At 40.2% G+C, this 13,772-nt stretch overlaps 1 protein-coding gene across 1 annotated transcript; it reads right to left on the minus strand.

Annotated features, from left to right (window-relative positions):
* Positions 1 to 775: 775 nt before the first annotated feature.
* Positions 776 to 13,058, minus strand: LOC101970708 (zinc finger protein with KRAB and SCAN domains 3). Its single transcript, XM_040282231.2, is given in 7 exon segments — positions 776 to 3,638; positions 3,641 to 4,477; positions 6,007 to 6,130; positions 6,334 to 6,398; positions 7,575 to 7,722; positions 9,069 to 9,548; positions 12,954 to 13,058. Coding segments are annotated over 7 exon segments (1,758 nt in total). The 5' UTR covers positions 12,996 to 13,058; the 3' UTR covers positions 776 to 3,576.
* Positions 13,059 to 13,772: the final 714 nt, after the last annotated feature.

The raw sequence follows: 13,772 nt of genomic DNA on the forward strand, positions 1-13,772 counted from the left end.
AAGGTTGGGAAGTGCCCTGGGCTCAATCCCCAATACTGCAAAAACAAACAGCAAAAATCAGCTGTGTGCTCTCAGTGTACTATAAGGTTTATATCAGCTGGTGTTAAATCCTGGTCCATTGTGGCACATGTAAATTGCCAGAGAGCCATGGTGTAGACATTCCCCTCCCTGAATAAAGGACTATTAAGTTGTATTTTAATCAGCATTTTGCTGCTGTGTTTAAATGACCCCACCAGCATAACTGTAGAGAGGAGGAAAAGTTTACTAGAGAGCTCAAGGTCTTATTAGTCCATAGAAGGCCAGCTCCATTCCACGGGGCAGCAGGTGAGGCTAAACATCATGGTGGAAGAATGTGGCAGAGGGAATCAGCTCACATAGTGATCAAGAAGCAGAGACTCCACTTGCCAGATATAAATTTATACAAATATATACACCAAAGCCATGCTTCAATTCCGACCTCCTCCAGCCACACCCTTCCACTTCAGTTATTACTCAGTTAATCTCTAGCAGGGGATTAAATCATTGATTGGGTTAAGACTCTTATAACCCAATCACTTCTCCTCTGAACTTTCTTGCATTGTCTCACACATGAGCTTTTGGGAGACACCTCATATCCAAACCATAATAAGTTGACAATAAAATGAGGACAGTCATGGAAAAAGTACCTTAGGTGAAGAAAGTGAAGTTTTCATGCTCTCCAAGGGAAGAGAGAGACTGCTTGTTCAACTTTTGATTCTTCATCAGCTGACCTAACACAAGCTGTAAAACACATAACTTGCTTAGAAATATGGAAAAATTTTATTTCTGGAAATAGGAATGTAAACACTTTGGTCTTTAGCAGTAAGTGCCAGGCAATTTTATGTTAATACAAAAGAACAAATAGAATTAGCCAATTTTTAGAATCATTCATTCAACAAGATTCTGCTAGATGCTGAGGATATCCTGGATAATGGATAATGATGAGTCAGTCATTTGTCTCTCAGCTTCATGCCAGTCTTCTCTATCCTGAGGCTGTCAAACATCTTTCCCAGGACTGCCAAATGAAAAGAACTAGAAATCAAAAGTGGGGAACATGTTGAAAAGTTATCTTAGTTTTTACTTACTTTTCCTGAGGCACTGGGGATTGAAACCAGGGCTTTGTATGCTAGGAAAGAGCTTTACTACTGAATTATATCCTGGGACATTGGTCCTTTTCAGCCTTCATATTCAAACTGAAACAGTTTTCAGACTGGAACTCACACCACTGGCTTATTCACATGGGTCTCCAATTTGTTACAATAAACATACACAATTAGATATACACATACATGTATTCTATTTCTCTGCAGATCCTAATATATATCTAGGAAGTCCGGAAATCATGCAATGCATTTTTCCCCCTGATACTGGCAATCAGAACCAAGGGTACTTTATCACCGAGCTACATCTCTACCCCTTTCATTTTTTGAGACAGGTCTTGCTAAAGTGCCCAGGCTGGCCTTGAACTTATGATCTTTCTGCCTCAGACTCCTGAGCTACTGGGATTACACACTTGCAACACCACATCCATCTCATACAATGCATTTTTACTGATTTAATAAGTTACTCATTGGGCTGGGGATATAGCTTACTGGTAGAGTATATGCCTAGTAAACACTGGGTTCAATCTCCAGTACTACACTCCCCTCCAACCAAAAAGATCAAACAAAGTTAATACGGTTTATTTCCGTAATACAAATAATTTACATTAGGTTTTATTAGATTTGTGTCTGTTACATCCCTGAAAACCCTGAAGTACCAAGTCTTAGAAACTGACATAAAAACAGAGACCTGGATTGATCTGCAAAGGATTTTGGATAATGAGTCAATTCCTAATGAACAAAATGCACTTAGCAGAAGAGAATGTATCACAATGCCCAAATCTTAATTGCAAAAGATGATTAGAAAACCTTGCAGTATCTGAAGAATTCCAGAATCTTAGACTGATATAGAGATTGTTGGTGCCAGAATCCAAGTGAGAAATGTAAATAAATGCAGTAATGAATGCATGTTTCTATAATAAATGATGCACTAGCAAAATACTTGCAAGACTCCAGTCATCTGGATATACTTTTGTAGAAACAACTCCATTTAAAATATACCTGGTAAATACCACTATAATGCTGACTAAAAAAGTTTTCTCATTTAAATTCACAATACTGAAACCTTGACCATCATGAGAAGAAAAAGGAATGTTCTATGAGGTGTGTTTAAGGAAAAAGCAGATAACCTGATCAAGTAGATAACTTATGGTTAAAGTTCTAATCATAAATAATTAAGGAGCTGTTACTATGCAGTTGGGAATAAATATATAAGACGAAGCCTGTTGCACACTGATATTGGAGTTCTGAAACCATAAGTGATGAATATTTTAAATATCTGGTGCAAATCCACTGACCTGGAGGAAATGCCTCAGGAGGGATAAGTTTTCTGCAATTTATTGTACAGTATGTGTTGGAAGGGAGAGGAGGCAGTATAGTATATCTATCTATAGCTTTGAGGGGATCTTGATTTAGGCCCAAGATAAACAATTGACAAAATCTAAGAAGCTAAGCCTTAAAAAATTTATCATTTTTAGCCAAACGTGGTAGTGCATGCCTGTAATCCCAGCATCTCAGGAGGCTAAGGCAGGGAGATCACAAGTTCAAAGCCAGCCTCAGCAAAGGTTAAGTGCCAAGTAACTCAGTGAGACCCTGTCTCTAAATAAAATACAAAAAAAGGGCTGGGGATGTGGCTCAGTGGTGGAGTGCACCTGAGTTCAATTCCTAGTACCCAAAAGAAAAAAAATTACCTGAACAGAAAAGTTTTCTCCCTCAAGAGTTAGCAAAATTAACATCAGAGAAAAATAATAAAATTTCACAGATGGCAAATATTCACAATGATTCAACAATAAGCCATTTAAGGCATTCTTACCTAAATAAAAAAAAAAAAGAAAATGTAAAGAAATGTAAATTCTATCATGGTAACCCCATCTTTATCCCTGCTCTGCCAATTCTATGTACTTTTCAGAAAACGTACTATATTGACTCAGAATCAATTCTTTAGATACAATCACAAAAGGCCTTAGTGTGAAGCTCCATAGAAATCTAGACAATATCAGATTTCAGAGCTATGTAGGTAATCTCACTGGTACATTTAATGAATGTTTATTAGCACCTGTGTAGAAGGCACAGAGAAGGATGTAAGATCTCACAAATCTGACCAAGCATCAAAGATTCATTATAGTAAAAAAGAATTGGTCAGGGAAGCAAGCCCCCAGATCATAATCATGCACCCCCCCCCCAAAAAAAAAATAGACATCATAAAGTGCTTGCTGAGAGCAATTAACCAGTTTGGAAATCAATTTAATTCCAATGGATAAATCAATTTAATTCCAAACAACTCTCCCATAGCTTCCTATAAATAAGTTTCGTTCCAATAACCTTGTTAGAAAAAACTAAGTGGAATGTGGAAGATAATGTATCTCAGCCAGATTATATTTTCTAATACTTGATGATGCACTGGTAAATAAAACCCCAGCCTCAAACTTCTGTAACCAGTAAGGGCTCCAGGCTGGCTTCAGTTTAATGACAAATGAACTCCAACTTTAGTATGTACAGCACCGGTCACTAAGACAGAATTTTTTTCCCTACATGGCTTCTTTGATGTTGAACAAGGTATGAAGTTCGGGTGAAGCCTTTTCCACATGTATCACACTGATAGGGTTTCTCCCCAGTATGAATTTTTTGATGTTCAATAAGGCCTGTATTCTGAGTAAAACTTCTTTCACATTCATTACACTTATAAGACACAGGAGTTCCAACATTTTCCCACTGGCTTTCCATTCTGCCTTGACCTTCCCAGTCAGGTTCCTGAATATTTCTTTCCCCAGTGTGGATCCTCTGATGTCTCAGGAGATGGGAACTCCGCCTAAAGGCCTTGCCACACATGTTGCACTGGTATGGCTTCTCCCCGGTATGAATTCTGTGATGTTCAAGGAGGCTGCAGCTCTGGCTGAAGGTTTTTCCACAGTCATCACACTCATAGGGCTTCTCCCCAGTGTGAGTTCTCTGGTGTTTGATTAGGTCTGAGCTGTGACTAAAGGCCTTGCCACATTTTTCACACTCATATGGCTTCTCACCAGTGTGAACTCTCTGATGAATGACAAGGGCAGAGCTTCCAACGAAGGCTTTGCCACACTCCTCACATTCATAGGGCTTTTCTCCAGTGTGGATTCTTCTGTGCTTACTCAGGCCTGAACTTTGAGCAAAACTTTTTCCACATTCATGGCAAACGTGTCGCCTACTCCCTGTGGCATTTTTCTGCTTTCTGTGTAATCTGGCCTCCTGTTCACTAGCTTCTGCATATGTAGGCATTTGGGCAACATCTTCACCCTGGTGGCATGGTACCTTCCCAGGATCTTCTTCTGGATGTTCCTCAGCTAGAGGCAAATCCCCAATCTTAGTCTGCATTTCACCAGCTGAAACAACAAAGGCCAGCAACTGTTAATTGTGCTGTGCCATGGGAAGAAAGCTCTGTGATGAGTACCAGGAAACTAGCATTACAGAGGTCTATATATGCCAAGGAAGAAGACTTAAGGGCAGGAATAAGGATAGAAATAAAGAGTGCTAGGGAGGGAGACCTGAGAATGAGAATGGGGGCATTGGAAGATGGGTACAATTGGGAATGAAATGAGTGAAGAAAAGGTGGCCCAAGGACTGTGCTGCAGATACATGGGGTAGGGATGGTCTCTAAGCAGTAAGAATGGTAAGGGCAAGGCTATACATCTATTTTTTTTTTTGTGGTGCTGGGGTTGAACCCAGGACCTTGTGCATGCGAGGTAGGCACTCTACAAACTGAGCTATATCCCCAGCCCAGGGCTATACATCTAGAATTAGATACTGAAAAAACTAAGTGGATGTAACTCCATGATAGAGAACTTGCCTAGCATGTGTGAAGCACTGGGTTCAATCCTCAGCATCACATAAAAATAAATAAATAAAGGTATTGTGTTCACCTACAACTAAAAACATTAAAAAAATTAAAAAATAAAAAGCTGAGTGGAAGGCGACAATGAACAGGGTAAATGAAAGGATTTCTGAAGTGTTGAAATATCCAAAGTGGAGACTCATTAATTGCGCACTGACCAAAGACAAGGGCAATTATCTTGGAATGTGCCCTAGGTAGAGATACAGTTCCCAAATAGAACAGGCATCAGCACCAGGATATCTAAGTTGAAGCCCCAACTTGTCAGCTATAGACCTCTGACAAGTCAGGTAACCCTTCAGGATCTGAAGTCAACATCTAAGGTAGCTTCTAACTCTCCTGCTCTATGACTCATGGCCCATTTCCTGAAAAGTCTCTGCCCCCTTAGTTAGGGATAGGAACAGGAAGGGAAGGAAAAGAAATCACCCTCCCCCTCACTGCTGGGGATCAAACCCATGACCTCATGCATGCTAGGCAAACATTCTACATTTGAGCTATACCACCAGCCATATTTGTTGGCATCTCGTATAAACCAGAATTGTAGTAGAGATTCTAGTCCCTTAGTGTAACTAAACCACTGACAAGGCAGTAAAGAAGGTAAGTTAAGAAGGAATTAATAAGGGGCTGGGATTGTGGCCCAGTGGTAGAGTACTTGCCTAGCATGTATGAGGCACTGGGTTCAATTCTCAATACCACATAAAAATAAACAAATAAAATAAAGATACTGTGTCCACCTACACCTAAAAAAATTTTTTAAATCATATATATATATATATATATATGTGTGTGTGTATATATATATACACACACACACACATATATACATACACACACACACACACACACACACACACACCAAAAAAAAAAAAAAAAAAAAACATAAGTTAAGTGTAGTAATAGGGTTTCAAATGGTGGTTTTGAATCCAAACATAATGAGATCAATAGCTTCTACCAACCTAACAGAATTACAGGTTTTCTGATACACAAAAGATGCCAAGGAACCTTGGGAGAAGTTAGTCTTACCCAGGGAGATCAGGCTGTCACAGTTTTCCTGCCTTTCATGTCTGTAGAGATTCACCTGAGATGAATTCACCTGTGTCCACTCAGGGGTCAGAGTCAAGTCTACATCTTCTGTTTTCAGCATCCCCTATAGCAACAGAAGTGATTGATCAAACGCAGTAGGGAACATCTAGGAAGCATAGACAACTCCCCAAGTCACTAATTCATATCCCACCTAGGATATGAGTGGAGCATTTAGGGTCAGGACATTAGTGAGGTACATAGGGAGGGAATGCCCTACGAAGTACAATAGTAAAAGGGACTGGGGAAAGATGAGGGGCTCTAGCTCACCCGGGACTCTAGAGTGAGCCTGGCAGCTAACATGGTGTCTTCTCTGCAGCTGTCTCCCTGGGCAACTAAGAAGGAAAGATACTCTGGATTAGATCTACCTTGGCAGTCAGACTTTCTGCCTTGTGAAATCCAAGTTCAAAACCTGGATTAATAAATTTCTGCCAAACAAGTTTATACAAAGCATATACTTTTCCAAAGTGCCTGATCCCAACAGCTCCAATTCTAGGGCTAAAGACATCTGGTGTGCTCTGTAGACATTTAAAAAAAAAAAGCATGCAAAAAGGACCCTTGTAAGGAATAGTAAAATGAAAGGAACAACAACCCCCCCCCCAACCAAACACACATACACAAGCTTTCCATTGGAGGATCCTTTGAATTTTGTTAGGGAGGGGAAAAACAATGGGATTTTTGATTAGTAGCTGTGAGAGTGAATTCTGCTTTGGTTTTGAAAAACTAAGAGTCGTCAAATAAGGTTAGACCCAGAAAAGCAGAAATGGGACTCTGGTTCAAGAGACAGAACATGAAAAAGAACTTCAGGTTTCCTTATAGGAGGCAAACAGTAAAAGGGGGAAAAGCAGTTGGTTTAGGCTAGAACCTCTGTTGAGAAATAAAGATTGCACATTGTCTGATGTGTCCCAGTGTCATGTATCACAAGAACCTACACACGTTCAGGGAACTTGAGAGAACACCAGACAGCATATATTTGTTTCCTCTGGAGTAAATTTCATGGTTTTTTTTTTTTTTTTTTTTTTTTTTTAAATAGCAGACCCAGGGTTTAGAAAATTTAGAGCCTTTAATTTGTAATAGTCTTTAAACTGGGATATTTTGGCTGGCGCTATAGATTTGTTTATTTTCTTCGCAGGACTTACTACTAAATTGTTTTATTAATTGTATATTTGCCATATTCTACAATAGAATGGAAACTCCATTGGCGCAATGTTTGTCTCACTGATGGCTATATCCCCAGTGCCAACAACATTGGCTACAACATAAGAGTTTTCTGTAATTCACATTAAATGTATTTAGAGAAAATTCTTTCCATACCCAAATTTTAGTAAAATCTTATTCATGATGCTGAGACTTGGAAAGATTTCCACAATTGTGTTTGCAATTTCCCTTTTAGTCTTAGTCTCAAAATAGGATTGATCAAGGACGAACATGTAAATGGATCTTCTAGGTGAACCTTCAGTGAAACTGGATGAGATCTGTAGAATTCATACAGGCCAGAAGATAATACTCACCTCTATCTTGTAAGGGCTGGCATTGCAAAGATTCACATTTGAGCAGAGTCTTCACTGGTGGAAATTGGCTATTTTGTGACTCTAGGGTTGGTGTCCACAGTGCCACCTTGCAACAGAGCAATTCTTGCCCCTGGTCACCACCTGGGACCTAGAAGTCATTCATTTGTTTTTATTTTCATTTATTCATCAAATACTTCTATAGCACTTTTTATAAGCCTGGCACTGTATATAAAAGTACTATAAAATAACAACTGCCTTAAAAGGGACATACTATTATTTATCCTCATTTTACTTATGAGGAAACTGAGACAGGTTAAGCAGTTTGCCCATTGTCATTGGCTAATAAGTGACTAATAAGTGCTAAGATGGGAGTTCAGGCAGAATGGCACCAGAGTCATGTTCTTAAATCTATGTCCCCTCATTATATACATTTGTGCGTTTATGAAAGCACTTTGGAAACTGGTGAGAAATTCTAAAAAAAAACCAAACTATTTATCTGAAAAAATGAGTCTAATAATTTTTAGCTTGAAGAATTTTTGGAACAAGTAAGATTACAGTATGTGAAATCAACCAACACAGGATCTGGCTGGCTAATTTCTGGGCTGGGTTCGTGGTTCAGTGCTAGAGCAACTGCCTATCACGTGTGAAGCACTCGGTTCGATTCTTAGCACTGCATAAAAATAAAGTAAAAGGTATTGTGTTCATCTACAACTATAAAAAATTTTTTAAATTATATTTTCCAAGTCACTTTCTTTGTGTAACTCAGAAATTCCCACATCCTTTATAAATAAGTTAAGAGACTTGAAATGACTTTCTGTTATAGAGCTCAGTGCAATAGATCCAAGTCAAGAACTTTGGTCTCCTAGTCACTGGTTAAAAGGCTCTGGCCAAATGTTCTCTGAAGGAATGTGTACAAGGACTTGGATAATGCAAAAATGAAACAGCCTCATAAAACAAGCCAGAAGATGGAGGTAAGAACCCATTTTCTACCAGAGGTTCAAAAGCAAAGGTCTATGGATTCCATCCCAAATGGTCTATGAATTTGGACAGGAAAAAAATTAATCTTATTTATTTATTTTTATGAATCTCTAAGAAAAATGTAGTATTTACTTGAATTGTAAATGAAAGCAACAAACCAATGTGGTATAAGTAGTTGCAAGATTGTCCTCAACAGAAATTGCAGATTTTTCCCGGCAGAAAAATCTTCAAGCCCCGTCCTTAGGTCTTATTAACTTAGTGCATTAATTTTTTAAAAAGGCATATATACAGCTTCATCACAAATTTAATACTTTGCTAAATGTTTATCAATACAATGGAGTTGTTTTGTATTCCTTTATATTTTCCTTTATATTCTGAGAAGGGGTCCAGAATATTGCTAAACTGGTTCACAGTACAAAAAGTTACAGAACTCCTGATCTTAAAGGAATGCTCCTCACTCTGATCTTCAGGAAGGAACAGACTATAACTCTCAGATACTAAACCTGTTCTTTCTACCTGCAGTGTGGGCTCATCCAGATGCTTTTCCAAATACTCCAACAGTACCACCACCTCCTCCCCACTCTCTGGATGCTGCTTTCGCACCCAATTCTGCAGTTCCCTGGGCAGGATGGTCAGGAACTGCTCCAGCACCAGTAGCTCCAGGATTTGCTCTTTGCTGTGCATCTCAGGCCTCAGCCACTGTCGGCAGAGCTCTCGGAGCTGGCTCAGCACCTCTTTGGGTCCTGCTGTCTCTGGGTAGCAGAAAGCACGAAAGCGCTGGCGGCAGTGTTCCTTGCCCTGGTGGGGGCTGCAGGGCAAACTGGCTTCCTCTGCAAAGGCAGAAGCCTCTTCCTCCTCCACCTTTATGACCAGAAGCCCCATCTGGTCGTCTGCAGAGTGGTCATCCAGGGCTATGCTTTCCCTCGACTCTCTAGCCATTCTTAGCCAAGGCAATATGGGCCTCACTGTAGTTGCAAGCTGTACTTTTGGAAATTCCTGTAAGGTGAAAATGATTATTAGTTACTCAATTTGCTAAGAGTGCCCTCCTCTCATGCTCAGGTGCCTGGGGATGTTGCCAAGGAGCAGTTGCAGAGATTTCCTAGGTTCAAGTGCCTCTGCAGCTACATCCTCTGAACCACTCCAAACCTGAACCCCACATTAAGATCCTCAAAGGATGTCCTTGGAATGGATGTGGACACCCTCCAAGGCACTCACTAATCCAGATTTAAACTGATGCTGGTGCAACCAACTTTCAGCAAAGAGCAGGCTACTTTGGACTCTAGGAAGCTTCTCTCAGTGATTAGCTCAGAATGATCCCATTAGCAACCAGGTCTGTGGTTGACTGAATTTTAAGATGACCCTAAGGATTAGCTGTTCTAATTCCCAGGACTTTGAGTATGATGAGATATCATCTCAGATTTACCAGACTAATCAGGAGGAACTTAATTCTACCAATAACCTTAATGAGCTTTTAAGTGGCCTCTAAATAAGAGCTCAGCTCTACCAACATCTTGACTTTGGAAGACCCTAAACAGACAACTCAGTTGAGCCTCCCTGGCCTTCTGACCTACAGAACTGGGAATAATAAGTTTTAAGTTATAAATATCTGGCAAATTGCTGTGTAGCAATAGGAAATAAATACTAGGTCCCTGTGGTCAAGGAGCTACATTTAGGAGGAGAAAGAAAAGATGGCAGGCCCTGTGGCAAAAGAAATAAAACTGAATTTTTTTCTCTGATTGTGAGGCTCATACAAACAACTGGTAGAAAATTAACTTACATTCAGATGAGAAAGTTGAATTTCCCCAGACCATGGGCACAGTGGCATACACCTACAATTTCAGTGGCTCAGGAAGCTGAGGCAGGAGGATCTCCAGTTCAAAGCCAGCCTCAGCAACTTAGCAAGGCCCTAAGAAACTCAGTGAAACCCTGTTTCTAAATATAATATAAAAAGGGCTGGGGATGTGGTTCAGTGGTAAAGTGCCCCTGGGTTCATCTTGGTGAAAAAAAAAAAATTCCCCCAGACTTCTTTGAACTTTGCACTGGAGGATCTTCTGTTTCTCTAAGAAATATCAAAGAATATCACCAAGCTTTTGCCCTGAACAGAGCAGTGGCTGCCCCGATCCTTGCCACTCCTTTAATCTGCCACTCTTTACTCCCCTTCAAGTCCAAACTTCTTAAAAGAAAGTCTTCCAGACTTGGACTCTGGTCCTAAGCTCCCACTTAGCCTTCAACACACTGTACACAGAAAACCAGGAAGAAAGCCATTAAAATTTCTCCTGCAGAAGTAACCAGGGATACTTCCTTCTGTTTCCATTTTTCATGGCTTTTTCTAAATCAACCAGGCTGATGCTGGTATCTACTTCCAGAAACTCACTTTCCCTGGATTCAGGGACCTGAATTCTGTCCTGCTTTCATCCTTCCTGTCTCTTCCCAGAGTTCTATTACAGTCTGGTTAGATGCACACTTTCAAGCTACGTTTCCTGAGTTCATAAACCGATTTGACCGCCTACTAGTTAGGTGATCTTAGTAAACTACACATTTCTGTGTGTGTAGGTGATCTTAGTAAACTACACATTTTTAAAAAGGAACTGAAGGTATAGCTCAGTGGTAGAGCTCTGAGAATATAACCTAGGTTCAGTCACCTAGTTACCCCCCTTCCTCTACAAATCTTGATTTCTATCTTGAGCTGCCTCCCAGACACTTCTACCTGGAAATTTTGCAAACAAACACAACTCAGTATGCCCTGACCCAGGCTGATTTTCTTGCTGCCTCATCTATTCTTTCTCCAGTAAAATATTCCCTAGTACAGCAGCAACTAGTCACTAGGCTTCTTTAGAATCATTTGATTACCTCTAGTTGCTACAAGGATCACTTGTTCCAATCTATTCTACCCCTAGAATGTCTCTCAATCTATTCTCCCTGCTATCAGCATGGCTCAGGTCCTCATTTTTGTCTCTAGCCTAATTAAGTACTTTTAACCCACCCAGCTTCCTACATCTTTCAGGCTGCCACCAGAGAGTGTGCTCTAAAATACCTAACCAAGGCCTTCTCCTGCCTAAAATCACTAATGCTTTAATTCCAGATAAGCACCTATTTCTGATCACAACCAACTGGTGACCCTCTCTCCACAAATGAACTAAGGGACTATATTGAATGGTCATGTAGGTGTCATTGTTCAGACCACTCAGCCAAAGGGGCCAGTGGGAGCTCCGATAGGGCTCAGATACTTGTGTCTTCCAGACTATGTACATTCAACAGAGGAATCTATTTTTTAAAAAGGCATAAAGATACCCTGAATTTGCAAGAGCTCAACAGCTACCCTACCAAACTTAACTATGCTCTTAATAAGTATTTCCTACATGCTGCCATGTATCTTCAGAGTAAACAGCACTCAAGCCCAGAAGCCCAACTTACATGTCCTCTCCTTTCTGGACTCTTTTTCAATCCCCTTAAGTAAAATAAACTGCCTTCTTCCACAACACTTCCTTTCTCCTTTGCAAAATAAATAAGAGAGCTTGTCCCTGGGACATCACAACACACAAACCAAACCACTTTGAGTTTTCGCTTTGGGATAGAATATTCAGAGTATCTTATTTTTTCCTTCCTAAAATACAGAAATCATCCATTACAAACAGAACTGGTAAATGACACCAAAATTCAAAAAAGAAAGAAAAAACAGTAACAAAAGCCAGTCATTAACACTACTCACTGAAGACAATGTGCTGCTGTCATTAGAAATAACAAATAACAGCAGCCAATCTTTACATTGTGGTTACTCTGTACCTGGTACTTTAAAAAGCATCCTACCCATATTAGATCACTTAATCTTCACATTGACCCAGTGAGTTAGGTGATATCAATCCCCATTTTACGAAGCAGTAAAATAAGGTACAGAGAGGTTAAGGGACTGGTCCCAAATCACACAGCTAATAAGTGGTAGGGGTGGGATCCAACCAGGCAATACAACTCCAAAGTCCTGACTCTCCTTCGGTGACATAATAATTTAAAGAACTGACCTTGTCTCCAGGACGAGTAAAAATTTAACGGTTCCTGTTTTTTCAATGCTTGTGTTGTCTGTGTGACCCACGAATCCTATTTCCAGACACTCTAAGGGGCCACCCAGACACCCGGAAAAGGCACTGGTTAAGGGAATCACAATGCGCCTGGTGTAAGCACTCCCGACACCAGTTCTTAGGGCCAAGAAGCGCCCTCCCCGCCCCTGCCAAGGCCTCCCCCAGGGTCTCCCTCTCCGCAGACTGCAAAGGCACTGCCAGGAAAGGACTCCTCTGTCCCTACTCGGGGACAAAAGAAGGGCAGGACTGGCAGGACAGCCACGGGTGAACTAAACCCACACAAGAAAGTGGGCGCCATATGGATGCCTCCCTTTCACCCCATACTCACAAAAGTGTCCGAAACTAGCAAACCACCCGCAGGGCGGGGCATAGAGGGGCCGAGAGGCCACTTCCGGGCCTCTCTAGCCACCTCCCGGACTGACGCTCAGTCGTTTGCTAGCTCCCCTCCTCTTCGCCACTCCTCTCTTCCCTTCTTGCTGTTAAAGAGACTTCAAAACATTTCCCGTCCATAACAAAGGAAAAAAAATCACGCGCCGAACTCTGTATATAATTTGCCACGTTTGGGAATAGAAGAGAGTAAAAAGAATTTAAATTATATTTGCTTTTATGGTCACAAAAAATTATAAGAAAATTCGTAAGAAAATTAATAATAGTGGTTACCTGTGAGAGGTGAAAGCTAGAAACTGTGAAAAGGGGAAAGGGTGTGAGGAAGAGTGTTACCATAGCTTTATTAAATGTATTTTTAAGAGCTGTTTGCATTAATTAAAATATTAATTATAAATACTTAACAGTTTTAAGGAGCATGCCAAATGGTTTGCCTAGAAAATTCAAGGTAATCTAGCACTTAAATTACAGGGATTAATACAAGGGTTTGGCAAAAGTTAAATTTTTAAAAAATCGACATTCATAATTGCATTTCCCATCACCAGCACAAGTTAGGAAAAGTGATTTTTAAAAGGCAACAATTACAGAATCAAAGAAATACAAAAAAAAATTGCTTTAATGGAAACATTATAAAGCTTTATTTATTAGGGATAAACAATTGAGATACATACCGTATCTATGTATATGCGAACTAAATATATGACAATGTTATTTCTTCCTAAAATAATACATAAATTCAATGCAAAGCCAATAAAAATCCCAA

This window comes from Ictidomys tridecemlineatus, chromosome 8 (assembly GCF_052094955.1).
Source record: "Ictidomys tridecemlineatus isolate mIctTri1 chromosome 8, mIctTri1.hap1, whole genome shotgun sequence".
NCBI classification, from domain to species: Eukaryota; Metazoa; Chordata; class Mammalia; order Rodentia; family Sciuridae; genus Ictidomys; species Ictidomys tridecemlineatus.